Below are 14,486 nucleotides of genomic sequence, written 5' to 3'. Positions count from 1 at the left end.
GCTCCGCGCCCTCGGGTGCTGAGGCTCACCACGTCGGGGACCCCCGCAGCTCTAGTCTTCTCAGGGCTGGACGTGAGCAAAACCCACCCTGCTGGACCCTGAGCCCACCCCGCAGCCGCAAGCCCCGTGGCGTGGACAGCGCCAACCTGGCCAGCAGGTGGCAGCATTCGCCGGCTCAGCGGGGAAGGGGCAGCTCGGCTGCCGGGCCTCAGTGGGCACCGGCCTCCAAGCCCCACATTCACACATCACAGGTACACTGGGCACCCCCATCCCCACCGACGGGCCCGGAGACACACACTTCACACGGGGGTGCAGTCCTCCACGGCTTCGCACACACACACCCACACACAACCACGTGAGTGACTGTGGGGCACATCCGTGGGACCCAACCCTCGAGGTGTCCGGGGTGGGCATCCCGAAGGGCCCCACGTGAGCCGAGGGAGGGGGCCGGACAGGGTGGGAGAGGGGCCAGGTGGGTATAGGCCTGTGCAGGGGCCATGGCTCCCTGATCCCCTGAGAAAGCGGAGCCCAGACCCCACTGCCCTCGCTGGCCTCGGGCAGAGACCCCTGGGCCTGGCTTCCCCACCTGGGAGGCCAGAGTGCCCCTCACCCTGAGACTGCAGGTCCCCCGGGGCTGCCCTGCACTGGGCAGGGGGCCGGGGAGACAGAGGGTCAGTAGCAAGGTCACATGAGCGCTGTATCATACAACTGCACCCTCCCAGGCCTCAAAGCCTGACCCCGACCACCCCTCGGCCCCCAGCCTGGAGACGGGGCAGGAGAGAAGATGGTGCCTGGGACCAGGTAAGGAGGGCCAGGTGGAGGGGACGGGCGGGGGGAGCGGGTGGGGGTCTGCCAGAACTCGGTGGACAGGGCAGCAGGAGGGAGACGGCTGGTGGTGGAGCGGGCAGGCCAGGCTCCATCCCCAGGCCCCATAAAGGGGGAGGCTTGCCCGCGTGGCTAGAGGGCACATTCGCCGGGACCCTGCTGGAGAATGTCATCAAAGTGGGCTTCCCTAGGCTCAGAGAATCCGGTCTCCCAGGGAGAGTGTGTAGACGGCCACACTCACACAGGTGGAAGAATCCGCATGTGCAGGGTCCCACAGAGAAGGCCTCAGAGGCGCAAAGGGCCTCCAGGGAAGGGCTGGATCCTCGTCACCGGGGTCCATCCTAGCACCTCCCGTGCGGGGACAGGAGTTGGAGGCCGTGGGTCCCGTCCACGTCACCTGCGATCGTGCCGCGGGTGGGCTCTAGGATTGAGCCTGAGGCTGTGTCTCCCCAGACCCCATGTCTCTGCCTGCCTGGTGGGTGGGCAGTGGCCCGAGGTCCCAATGCTATGGCCGTGCCGAGCCTTCGGGGCATTGCTCCTTTCCGCCCGCCTGGGAGCTCAAGGCCACAGCCCCTTCCCACAGGGTAATGTCTACCTTGCTGACCGGCTGGCATGGCCTTGTGGGCTGCAACTCAAGGCCACCGGCCTCCTCCCCGGAGCCTCAGGCAGAGAGAGGATGCAGATGGCCCTCCCGGGGCCCAGGGCTTAGCTGGGCCTGAACACACCGCACCTCGGTCTCAGCTGCCGAGAGACCCAGGACCGTTGCTGGGGCCCAGGCAGGAGGGCGCCCACCAGGGGCAGAGACACCAGGCTCGTCACCAGCCCTCTGGGCCCAGGCAGGAGGGCGCCCACCAGGGGCAGAGACACCAGGCTCGTCACCAGCCCTCTGGGCCCAGGCAGGAGGGCGGCCACCAGGGCCAGAGACATCAGGCTCGTCACCAGCCCTCTGGGCCTCAGTTTTCCTTTTTTTTTTTTTTATAAACTTATTTATTTATTTTTGGCTGCATTGGGTCTTCGTTGCTGTGCGCGGGTTTTTCTCTAGTTGCTGCGCGGGGGCTACTCTTCGTTGCGATGCGCGGGCTTCTCATTGCGGTGGCTTCTCTTGTTGCGGAGCATGGGCTCTAGGCGCGCAGGCTTCAGCAGTTGTGGCTCGCAGGTTCAGTAGTTGTGGCTCGCGGGCTCTAGAGCGCAGGCTCGGTAGACGTGGCGCACGGGCTTAGTTGCTCTGTGGCGTGTGGGATCTTCCCGGACCAGGGCTTGAACCCGTGTCCCCTGCATTGGCAGGCGGATTCCAGGGTGGCAGGCGCCACCGGGGAAGTCCCTTCCTGCCTATTTAAATGGGCCCTGACACTCGGGGCTCCCTCCGAGGGCTAAGTGCTGGGGCTCACTGGCTTTGCCCGGACGCTGTCCCTCCGCTGTCCACCTGGCTCCCTCCCTCCCTCCCCTCCTTGAGGTCTTTGCTCAGGTGGCACCTCTTCTCTGTGGCCTCCCTAACCACATGCTAAGATGCCAGCTGCACCCCCATGCCCCAGGCCCCAGCCCGCTGTACTTAGACCTGATGTGCCCCACAGCCCACTCCTTAATCCTGGCTATTGTCCTGCCGCTGGACCCTGAGTGACGCGTCCTGTGTGCTGTTCACAGTTGTACCTCCAGTGCCCAGTATGGGAGCGCAATCCACGTCTGTGGGGGGAGGGGGGAAGGGGAGGGGGAGGGGGAAGGAAGGAAGGAGGGCGAACGAGGAAGTGTGCGCTTCCTATCTGGTGATGTAACCCACGTGACCCCCGCTCTCTTGGTTGGGAAATGTCCAGATAATCTTTCCTGTCTGCGCCTGGCTGGTAAATGGGCCACACCTGGGCAGCTGCATGAAGGGGTGGATCTCACTAATACCAGAGGACAGTTTCCCGGCAAGAACCTTTGCGTCCCGGGCTCTCAGAGGGTGCAGCTTGTTAGAGGTGCTGGTTTCAGAGAGGACTGCTGAGCCGGGAGGAGACCAGACTCGTTCCCCCGTCTCTGCTCCCCCAAGATGTCTGAGGGGTGGGCGGTGGATATCAAACAGGGACCACCTGAGTCCATCTCCCAGGCCAGAGCCAGTCCGAGCCACCACGGGGGCAGCCCGGGCAGCAGCCCACCGCCCCGTACACCTCCCCTCCCCGCAGGGTGGCCCAGGCGGCATCCAGTTGTCACTGGCATCACCCGGCTTCTCCCCTGCCCCTCCTGCAGGCCGCCTCTGATCCCTAACTTAATTTATTTTGACATCCTTGCTGCCATTTGACCTCCCTATGGAGTCACGTGGTGCTTAGAACTCATTATACCCCCTTGAAACAGGAAGTTAATTAAACCCTTCACAGAGCCGGTGTTGACAAGCATCGGTGAGGGCCCCTGGCACAACAGCCCAGCGGCTCCAGGGCCTTGGGCTGACCAGCAGCGGTGGGAGCGAGGCCTGGGTCCCCTTCCCCCCAGCGCAGCCACCAGGGCCCATTCTGGAGCAGCAGGCGTGGGTTTCCTAGGGAGACTCCCGCTCTGCTGCTAACCTGCTGTGTGGCCTTGGGGGACTGACTTCACTTCTCTGAGCCTCAGTTTCCTTGTCTGGCAAATGGGAATTCTAACCATCCCTTCTTCAGAGAGCTGTTGGGAGCAGACGGTGCTCAGCACGGGCCCTGGCACTGAGGAACCGTCCACAACTCAGTCATACCACTGCAAGCGTAAGGTAACAGCGTGCTGAGTACCACAGAAAAGGCACCTGGGCCCTGCAAGCTGGACCAGAGAGGAGCAGTCAGGAGCTCCCTGAGGAAGGGTGGGGGGCCAGGCAGTGGGAGGGAAGGGTGCACCGGGCAGCAGGGACAGCTTGTGCAAGGGCCCTGTGGCCACAGGCCACCGGGACCCACATTCAGGGAGGTTCAGAGGAGAAGGTAAGGGCAGGGCAGGGCCTGAGGTTATCATTCGCTTAACGGAAGGCCTGGCTGGCTTCAGCCTTTAGTGGGGCCAGGAGTGGCTGTGGGGATCCAGTAGCGGTCAGGGTGGTAGGTAAGGGAAGCTTGGAGCGGGGGTTGGGCTGACAACAGTGTCCCCACAGGGCCTCTCAGAGCTATACGGAGGTGAAGTCAGGGACACTGGGGGCACAGTGAAGCAGAAAGAGGGCTCACGGTGTGGCCTGGCCATCAGAGGCCCCTCACCTGACCTGGGCTTGGGACGCGCTCCCCACGGTCTGCCCAGCCCTCCCAGCCTTTCCCTCAGCTGAGAACGCCCTTCTGCCACCACTCTCTCCTGAACAGTCTTCATCGTTCGGTGTCCAGCTTAAGTGTCTAGAACATTCTGTGGTTCCCTTGGTCATCACCTAGCAACCAGTGCAGAAGCTGGGATGTGGGAGGCGCCACAGTCAGCCCCCTCCCCACCGGCAGCCACTGCCCGGACCCGGGTGGTCCTCCTGGGTTGGGGCAGCAGGGAGCATGCCCGTCAGCAGAGCCAGGCCCACGGATGCCAACCCACAGGGCAGAGGGCAGCGGTGGAGCAGACGTGAGCCCAGAGCCACAGTGGCACCAAGGCTAGGGGAGCCCTGAGGGTCATGCCCCCCACCCCCACTGACAGATGAGGAAGCCAGGACCTAACTGCTTAAGGACTTGCTCAGGGTCGCAGCCTCCAATGTGGCAGAGCCAAGGTTCAAACCCAGTTCTCCTGGGGCACAGCCAGGGTTAAGAACCCGGGCTCTGGAGTGCGACTGCCTGGGGTCACCACTTCTGAGCTGCAGGGCCACTCTGAACCTCAGCGTCTTCATCACCACCGCGACAGCCTTGGAAGCTGTGTCCTAGGCCCAGCTCTGCCACCTTCTGCCTGGGTGACCACCAGAGGTGGTCAAGGACATCATGAGAGACCGTGAACCAGCCCAGAAGAAGGGCTCGGAAAAGGCTGGTGATGCTGACAATGACGTCGCCCCTAGAGCCATCCCCAGGAGGCTTCCCTAGGCCCAGACAACCTTGGAGCCTTCTCGAGAGGCCTCCAGACTACTAGACCTTGAAATCCAGCAAAGCAGGAAACATCCAGGCCGTGGTCAGGGCAGCCCAGCTCCACGCCAAGCCCTTCTCAGCTCCATAGTGGGTGTTGCCAACCCCCAAGTGGACTGAATGCAGTTCTGTTTTCTTCACCAGTGACGTTTGGATGTGAATCTTGGCACTCCCACAGGGGATGCAGGTGGCCAGATGGAACCCTCTCCCATCTGAGCAGGGATCCCTGCAAAACTCCACAGAGATGGCACCTCCTCCAGTTAGCCTTCCTTGATTTCCCCAGGCAGAGGCGGTCGCTCCTGCTCTGGGCTGAGCCGGGCCTGCCTTTCCACAGCATTTCTTGCTCCTCTTTCCTCAGTTTATCGTCCGTATCAACAGACCTCCCCTGAGGGTATAGTGGCCTGTGTGAGCAAGGTCCTGTGACACCGCCACCGGTCACAAGCAAGCTGGAGTTTCCTCATCTGTACGGTGGCGGTAATAATATCCCCGTGCAGGACAGACAGAGGGGGCAAAGCATGGAAGCCAAGTGCCCCAGAAACATCACGGGCCTGGGTCAGGGCTGTCATGGCAGGTTCTTTTGTTTGTTTTTTATAAATTTATTTATTTTTAATTTTGGGTGCGTTGGGTCTCTGTTGCTGCGCGCAGGGCTTCTCTGGTTGCGGAGAGTGGGGGCTACTCTTCGTTGCGTTGCGCGGGCTTCTCATTGCGGTGGCTTCTCTTGTTGTGGAGCATGGGCTCTAGGCGCGCAGGCTTCAGTAGTTGCGGCTCACGGGCTCAGGAGTTGTGGCGCACGGGCTTAGTTGCTCCGCAGCATGTGGGATCTTCCCAGACCAGGGCTCGAACTCGTGTCCCCTGCATTTGCAGGCGGATTCTTAACCACTGCACCACCAGGGAAGTCCCCTGTCATGGCGTTTGATGGGCACTTGACCCGCGCAGGTGCACAGAGCCCTGCACTTGGCTTAAGGCTCTTCTGTTGCTGCCCGGAAATTCTTAATTTTTGAACAAGGGGCCCCACATTTTCATTTTTCACTGAGCCCTGAGAATGATTTAGTGGATCCTGGTCAGCAGGACCTGCCTCTGCCTCTAAGTCCCTGGGCAACTGGGGTTGTCTCTCCTCTCAGAACCTGAAGTGGCCAAAGTCCTGCCACTCTTTTCCTCCTGCACCCTAGACAGACATCACTAATTGATCGTGGTTCTCCTCCACCTGCTGACCCTCAGAACCCTCCTCAACACAGACCTCCAGGCATTCCAGCAGCACCAACCTGGGCGTCACTTGCTATGCATGGAGCCTCAAACCCAGCACAGGTCCAGCCCGTGGCCACCTCCTCCAGGAATCCCCCTGACTGCCTGACTGTGAGGTTCCCATCCTGTAAAGAGGCCCCCTTTGGGGAAGGCAGCAGGCCCAATGAGAAACCCAGACAGGTGGGGCCCCTTGTCCAGTTGACAAACATGTGGGAGCCCTGGGCTGAGTGAACCAGCCATCCATGGGCCCCATGCTCCCCAGAGGAGGGGTGCAGCACCGGGTAACTCTAGGAAGGCTGTACCCCTTGGCCCTGGAGTGGGAAGAGCTGGTGAGCACGTGACCCCGGACAGGTCTCTTGGCCTCCCGGCCTTAGTGTTCTTCTCTGTCCACTGGCAGTGGCAGGTCCTGGGGTAGACCTCAACCTTCTGCCCTGCCTGCCAATCTCCTGCCCTCCTGGGAGCAGCGGTAGGGCAGGGGAGAGTGCCCAGGTTCTGAGGGCAACCTTTTCCTCTTCCGTGGGGCAGGGGCAAAGGTAACAGGAGTCAGAATGAGGGGGGGGGGGGTCTCACGGGCAGAGTACTCAGTACCTAGCCAGCCTCCATATGTGACAGTTGTGATGATTATCTGATGCCATCAGATGGGTGGGCCCAGCTTTCTGGACAGGCATCCAGGTGTCCTGTTTGCAAAGGTCTTCCCATTAGCCCCTGGGCCCTGCTAACTTCCTATTTCTTGTGAATATGGGGGGTGGGGGTAGGCACCAAATGCAGGCCAAGAATGTTAAAAGAATACACTTGAGCCCCCAGGGACAACTCTAATGGTGTATGACTTTGAGCCTCCCTGGAAAATGGGGGGCCTCTGGGATCCCATGAACATATCCCAAAGAACAGAAGGCTCGGTCTCCGTTTCCATGGCTGGAACAGGCAGTACTGACCTCGCTCCCTTCTGACTGTTCCAGGCGGGGAGGGGGCTTAGGGGTTCGCTCAGCCCGCGAAGGGTCTTCTTCCTGGGCCTCCAGCAGGGGCGCCCTTTAGAGGCACGGCCGGGGGAGGAGAGGCCCAGAGGGTCAACGCCTGGGGGCAGCTGCGGGGGGAGCAGGCACAGGCCGCTGGCTTCCACACCACCCCCGCCCCCGATCTCCAGCCATATCTGAGCCCAAGGGAGGGGGACCCGAAGTCCCCCACTCTCCACTTGGGGCTGCAGCCACCGGAGGTGGCGAACCCCAGGGATGCCGCTCTTCCACCACAGCCTTGGGCAGAAGCCCCACCCTGTCAGAGCCGGCTCCAAACCCCAAATCTGGTCCAAGGCAATGTGGAGCGTCAAGGCCTCGGGCTTCCTCACCCGGCCCTCACCGTCCCCCATCCCGCGGGCCGAGGAGGGTGGTCGCAGAGCCCAGAGGTTCTGGGCGGGACCGAGGCCCTGGAGGCGGAGTTACAGAGCGGGGGGCGGAGTCATGGGCGGTGGAGGTCGGAGCCATGGTTTGGGGGCGTGGTCTGGGCGGGGCTTCGGTGTCCAGGAACCGAACCAGGTCAGGTCAGGCTGGGGGGCGGAGCTGCAGCTGCGCCGAGGGGGCGGGTCCAGGGAGGTCTGGAGCCCGGCCGGACGCGGGGCGGCGGGATGCCTTGGGTCGCCGAGTCTGAGCCGGGTCTGGGGGACAAAGCGGCAGGGCCGAAGGAGTAGTCGAGGAGGCCACAGGTCTACCCAGGGCCGGGGGCGGGTTCAGCTCTCTGGGGGCGGGGCCAGAAGGCGGGGCGGGGCCATTGCGGCGAGGAAACAGGGCCAGTCCAGGGGCGGGCCAGGGCGGCGGGGCGGGGCGGGGCCAGGGCCGCGAGGTAACAAGATCCGCCCGGGGGCGGGCCAACTCGGTGCAGGCGGGGCGAGGCCGCGGCGCTGGGGGCGGGGCCAGCGGTGGGGGCGGGCCCGGAGGCGCGGCGCCGTGACGCGGACGCCCCGCCCGCACGCCCCGAGCGCCCGGGCCGAGGCCGCCCGGTTCGCCGCGCGCTGCCCGCAGGTTCCATTGAGAAGAGCCGAGCGGCGGCGGCGGCGTCTGCGCGGAGGCGGAGGAGCCGGCAGCAGCCCGCCGCCCGCCGGCCCCGGCGGTCCGCGCGGCCGCACAGCAGGGCCGAGCCTCCGGCCTCCGCAGCGGCGCCGGGCCGGACGCGGCGGGCTGGGGGCGCGGGCCGGGGCGGCCGCGGAGCCCAGGGGCCGGGGGCATGAGCCGCCCCGCGGCCCCGCCGCGCCCCCGCCGCCCGCCGCCGCCCGCCAGGGGCTAGAGGCGGCCGCCACGAGGGCGCGCGGCGCCGGAGACATGTCCAGGAGGAAACAGAGCAACCCCCGGCAGATCAAGCGTGAGTCAAACTTTGCCCGCCGGCCCCGACCCCCGCCGGTCCGCCCCCGGTCCGTCCCGCTCTGCCCGCGGCGCCCGCGACCTTCACCCCGCGCCGCGCCCCCCACGCTGTGTGCCAAGCGCGCCGTAATCTAATCTCCGCTGGCGGGCCGGTCCCCCGCGTCTCGGCACCGGCACCGGGGGTCCCGCCTGGTGGGGGTGTCCGCCCAGAGGGCCGGAACGGGGTTGCTGGGGGCGCGGCCACCTCGCGGCCTGCCCCTCCCCCGCATCCCCCGAGATGGTGCGGCGATAAGGCGGCCCGATCTGGGCTCAGATAAAGTTTAAAATATTCCATTCTGCAAGTCCCATCCTGATAAGATCGCTCTGTCGGGACGGGCTGAAATTGTGATCTTATCTCGCGCGGTTGACTCTCCCAGGCTTTGTATCTAGAGGGAGAAAGAGAGAGACCTGGGAGGGAGAGGGGGCACCCGGGGCGCGTGGAAGTGCACGGCCAAGAGGCGGAGACCCGCCGGCGCCCACCCCCACTCCCGCTGGCTTGCAGAGCCGCCTGGCTTGGAGGATGGAGGTGTAGCTACCTCAGCCCACGCGCTGGGCTCCAGCCCTGTCTCTGGGTCTCGAACTCGAGCCTTCCCTGCCCGGGGACAGCCTCCTGGAGGTCCTCCCCTCCCTGTGTCCCAGCCAGGACTGCAGGGGCGCTGTGCGCTGGGTGGCTTGCGGTCACACACACTCTCTAGCCGAGGGATCGGGGAGGGGTCTCCTGGGACTCAGTCCTGGGCCAGGGTCGCCTCCGCACGCGTCCAAGTGTCTCACCCGTCTGGCCCGCAGGCCACTCCCCCGGTGGGGGAGGGGGGGCAGGCAGCTGCTGTGTCCACACTGATGATGCCCCCCGGAGATAAGAGCGCCCCGTACTCTTGGGGCCCCTCGGCTGCCTGAGCAGGGAGAGAGAGGGCAGTGCACAGGAAGCACGGCTCCCCACCCCACGCCAGTAATAACTTCGCGCCTCTGCTGCCAGGGCCAGAGTGCGGGGCCACATCTCCCCGGCCAGACCAGCAGGTCGCTGGGGCTGCCCAGGAGGCGAAGAGGGGGCCAGACCACTGCCCAGCCCCATGTTCCCCCGCACTGCCTCTTCTGTCCACATGACCATTGCCACCAGAACCCTGTGTGCATGCTCCTGGGGGAGTGTCTACTCCCGAGGTCCCAGAGAGGGGGAAGGCAAGCATGAATCCGGGTTCCCGTAACCCGACTCCTCAGTGTGCAAGCGGGACCTGTTTTCCGAAAGTCGCTTTCTATCAAGTCAACTCAAGTATTAAAACCACCCACAGGTCCCGATCTGCGCTGGTTCTCTGGTTTCTTTTTCCCCTCCTCCCCTGTGCGCCTCTGTTCGGTCTGTTCTCGTGTGTGCGTGTGTATGTGTTTCAGCGTGATGAGAAATGCAGATAGCGCGGGCAGGGAGATCGCAGGTTGGGAGCCGATCGCCAGAGCCGATAAGGCCCAGAGCGGAGCGAGCGCCCGGGCTCAGCTGGGTCGACCGAGCGGTGCGTGTTGGGGACAGGGACCAAAGCGGGCGCGAGGGCGAGCCCCCGCTGTCCACCTTCAGCGCGCCCGGTAAGCGGGCTGGGGAGAGGGCCGGCCCTGGGAGGCGGGGCCGGGGCACCCTCCCTTCAGCCCGCGGCCCCGGGCGCCTCCTCCCCCTGGCAGATCTTGGCGCGTTAAGATGCGAGCGCTGATTGTCACCAAGCGGCGGCGCCCGCGCGCCCGCCCTCTGCCGCCCGCCCTCTGCCTGCGGCTGTGCGTAGGGCCCTGGCGGCTGTGTGCCCGCCGCTCTGGCCTCACCTGCGACCAGGCCGCGGGTGTGGAGGGGAGGGGCCCGAGCGCTTGGGCCGCCGCCCCCCCCGGGGCCCCCACCAAAGCCGGGGCGCAGCTGCCCGCGCCTCTGTGCGCCTTTTGTTCCGCGCAGAGATAGATGTGCCGCGCTGATAAGGCGCACAACCGATGGCGGCGGCGATAGGCGCGCCCATTTATTAACTTCAAACGTGGGAGCGGGGGAGGGCGAGGCGGGAGCGCGGCCTTGGCCGGCCAGATGGCTGCGACGATAGGCCGGGCCGCGCTGGCGGGGAGCGCGGGGCGGAGCGCAGCTCGGGACCCCCGCCGCCCTGGCCCGCCGAGGTTTCCTCCCGCCCGGGTCGATGTGAGCTCAGATAAGCGCCGGGCCGGTCGGCCGGATGGCGATCTCCCAAAGCGATAAGAGCCCTTATCTATGGCCACCAGGCCCCGCCGGGTTCGAGGCAACAACAGCGCGGGGGCGTCGCGGCTGGGGCGAGTGGGGGGCCTCCGACCTGCCGGGGAGGGGTGGAGGGGCGTGCGTGCCTGGGTCCGTTTGGGCGAGTTTTCATCCCAAACACACTTCATTGCCAGGAAGTTGATCCTCCCCCTGCGGGTGGTACAGTCCGTCAAAATGAAAGAAAACTGACTTTGCACCGGCCAGGAGCGGGGAGGAGGGGAGGGAGGACACCCAGCCCTGATTCCTATTAGATGGTGTGAGATAGCAGAGTCAGGGGTGTCACCTCCAGAAGGAGAGAGGGTGTTTTCCCCCTTGAATCAAGTTGGTGTTGGTGTTCTTCCTGTCAAGTGGTAAGTGTGACCTGCGTGGAGTTTTCTTGAAAAAAGAATCGAAGTGGCTTCTGCTGCCGAGCCGAGGTTGGGGGGAACACAGCGTGCTGGCATCTCTTTGAGCAGGTCCCCCAAATCAGAAGGGAAGGTCTGCTCAGACCTGCCTTCATTCACTCGGGAGGTCTTCACTGAGCGCTTGCTGAATGCGAGTACTGGGTCGTAGCCACTGCCCTGGGGAGCCAGGGGAGGGGTGAGCTGACCAGGGGCCGGCAGAGAGCAGTACGGAAACCGGGGAGGTGGGGGTGGATGGGGGCAGGTGGGGCACTGCCTGCAAGGGGAGACCTCCAGAGGAGGTCAGGAAGAGGCCAGCTGTTGGGGGTGCCTCCAGGGACAGTGGGCTAGCCTCAGTTTCCAACTCTGGACAGTGGGGACAGGAGCAAGCCCCCCGGTCACACTGGGGATGCCGAGGGGACCACAGAGCCCTCTTGCAGTGGGAGGGCCCCTGCGGACCATGGCTCCAGATGCCAAGTGGAAGTCGAGGCCAGCCAGGCAAGGGGCTCCCGGAAGAAGTCCCAGCCCGAACAGCTGCTCCATTGCAGACGGAGGTGTTTTTCACACGTTCTCGGAGCTTGGTTAAGCAAATTATTGGTGGCCACAGGATGACTCATTCACTCCGAGCTTTAAGCCACCTGCCCGCTCTCCCCAGCAGGCAGACGCCCACCTGGAGGCTGGCCGTGCCTCTGGTGAGGGCCGGTTCCGGAGAGAGACTGGGTTGGGCCGGAAGAGGGGTGAGGTGGTCTCTCAGTTTTGATGAACTTGAGAGGATTATCTGCACAGAGCGATGCACCTCCCCCTGCCAGGTGTGGGAGGCTCCTGGGAAGCTGCCTGGTTCCCAGGGGTCACCTTGCAGTACCCACCACCCCACTGTGACGGCAGAGAAGCAAGGAAACACGGGGCTTTGGCAGCCTGGCTGCCCGTAACTCGAGCCCCATGAGCAGGTGGCTGTGCCTTCTGCAGCCTCAGTTTCCCGTCTCTTGAAATCAGGTGTGACCTTGCCTGCCAACCGGGGGTGGACGGGCACCGTGGCTGCCCTCAGCTGGCCTCCGCGCCCTCCTCAGAGCCCTGGGGGCATGGGGGCCAAGCTACAGTGAGCCAGGGACCCGGGCCTTAGAGACGCAGAGACTGGCTCCCAGCCCCCATTCCCTGAACCTGGCCTTGAGCAGAGTTCTGGTGGGCGGCAGCCAGGCCCCGAGCTCTCAGGCCCTGGGGCTGGGCCTTCACGCTGGTTTTCCTGCATTCCTGGGCCTGAGGGAAGACAGACGGCTCATTTGCTCGTTAGATAGTAATAATGATATCTATAGTAGCTAATACTCGCGGGGCTTACTCTGTGCCAGGCCACGTGTTATCTTAAGGCAGGTCCTGTTCTTACCGTTTACATCTTGGGGAAACTGAAGCACAGAGAAGTTAAGTTTCTCACCCAAGAAAATGACAGCCAGAGTTGGAAGGCAGGCAGTCTGGCCCCGCTGTGGACATCACGCTGCTTTCCCACAGTCTCTTGCCTTTGTCTGCCTCTGGGCTTCCCCGGCCTCAGTCTCCACACCTGTGAAATGGGCCTCTGGGAGCAGAGGTGCCCAGGGGTCTTTCCCCAGCCCTGCCCTTGCCGAGTCTCCTGTGACCTCCTTCCGGAGATGTTTCTGCGCAGGGTAGGGGGATGGGGTCCCAGGAGGCTTCATCCAGCCCTGCCAGTGCCCTGAGCCCCAGTCTCATCCCGCCCACCTAGCCAGCCCCTCCCCAGAGGTCACTGGGAGCCCAGCATGGCACCAGCACCGCCAGGGATTTAAATGGGTCAGTTGGGGAAGAAAGGAGGAGGGAACACGATGCCATTAATTGTACCCCTTATCTCCTGTTTCTATGCCAACCAGACGTTCCTGGGGCTTGCCGGGCTCGGGAATAACACTCCCGGGCGGACTATCTACCATCGACAGGCCCTCTCCTGGAGGCAGCTGTTGCGTCCCGGCCGCTGTCGCCAGCCCCGTAGCCCCGGGCCCGGGTGCCTGGCTGGGCTCCTGCCACCGGCCCCCATACCCTTGGATCCTCCTGGCGCTGCCCCATGGCCCCTGTCCCCGTTTCACAGACGGGGAGACTGAGGCCGCCATCACACGTTCACTCTCTGGACCTCACCTGCTGTTCCCCACCCAGGCAGGAGTGGCCTGGACCGAGAGGGTGGCAGGAGAGGGGGCAGCAACACCTGCAGAGCGTGCCCCTGTGCCTCCGTGTCCTCCGCTTTGGCAGCAGGAGGGGGGTGGCCCCGTGGGTAAGGGCTCAGCCGCCTTCAGTCCGCAGTGCACGTGTCCCTGTGAGGAGGGGAGGGCAGGCTCCCGTCAGGCTGCCCCCTCACCCGAGCCTGGGTTCAAGCCGAGACTTGGAGGATTTCTCTCTGGCTTCTTTCAGCCCCTTCCAGCCTCAGTGCCTTCGCCTCGGTTTCCCCATCTGCAGAATGGGGATGCCGGCACTGGTGGTCCCTGAGCACAGCTGTGAGCACAGACGGGAAATACACGTCTTCTCAGACAGCTGCCAGCATCCCCATCGTCCTCCCCCGCAGTATCTTTGTGGTCCATCGGTCAAGTTAGATCTGTGGTTTCCAGCTTATCTGTGATGGACAAATCCCTTTTCCCAAGCTGTCCCCAGAGAGTGAAACACATGCAAGGACCCTGCCTAGGAAGTGGGGCCCGCACCTGCCCCCCTCCCGTCTCTCCTCTTCGTGGCTGGCCTTCGCCTCCAGCCGTTCCAGCTACAACTTGCCAGGCAGGTGCCCGGGCTGCGCACACCGCACACGTTGCTTGCCCTCTCGTCAGAGAGGAGGGGCTGCACTGGGGAGTTGTCAGCGAGGTTCCTCTGTCCCCCACCCACCCCTCACCTCCCCGCCTGAGCTCTGGATGGGTTTGGACCAAGCCAGCCCAGAGTTGAGGGGCTGTGGGGTCGGGCAGCCCACTGAGAGGACCCCAGGGCCTCCTGTGTCCCTGTGCCCATTTCACAGAGGAGGAGCTGGAGGCCTGGAAAGGAACGGCGGCTTGCCGAGGGTCCCCGGGCAGCATCAGTGTGGGCGGCCCCTCTCTGCCTCAGTTTGCCCCCTGGTTCAATGGGCACATCCCAGTCCAGTGCCCCATTTTGCAAATGAGGTTTTGAAGACATCAGGAGGCCGGGGCTAGAGTCCTGCCTCCAGGCAAGGAGGCGATGAGGGCAGTCTGGGTCTGAGAGAGGCCGCCCCGCCCTTCTTCCCCCCGCCCCGCCCCCCGCCCCCCAACTTTCAACTCCAGCATCACAGCCCCCAGCTGAGTGGCCTCAGGGAGCGTCTCCTATTTTCTCGTCTGTAGAACAGGGGTGACACGTGACACGGCATCTACCCCAGAGGCTGTGTCCGGTACCCACGCGGGGCTGGGACACAGAAGGTGATGAGCTGAGCACA

The 14,486-nt window shown here is 64.2% G+C and overlaps 1 protein-coding gene across 1 annotated transcript in view; it reads left to right on the top strand.

The window, feature by feature from the left end:
* The first annotated feature begins 7,890 nt into the window (after nucleotides 1-7,890).
* Nucleotides 7,891-14,486, top strand: part of ZFPM1 (zinc finger protein, FOG family member 1) — a 67,787-nt gene continuing 61,191 nt past the window's right edge. Inside the window, exon 1 of the mRNA XM_033845330.2 lies at nucleotides 7,891-8,411. Within this exon, the coding sequence (XP_033701221.2) occupies nucleotides 8,372-8,411 (40 nt within the window). The 5' untranslated portion in view covers nucleotides 7,891-8,371. The remainder of the gene's footprint in view (nucleotides 8,412-14,486) is intronic.

The sequence above is a fragment of the Tursiops truncatus genome, chromosome 19 (assembly GCF_011762595.2).
Source record: "Tursiops truncatus isolate mTurTru1 chromosome 19, mTurTru1.mat.Y, whole genome shotgun sequence".
In the NCBI taxonomy this organism is placed as follows: domain Eukaryota; kingdom Metazoa; phylum Chordata; class Mammalia; order Artiodactyla; family Delphinidae; genus Tursiops; species Tursiops truncatus.
This window is presented reverse-complemented; position numbering and strand designations above follow the sequence as displayed.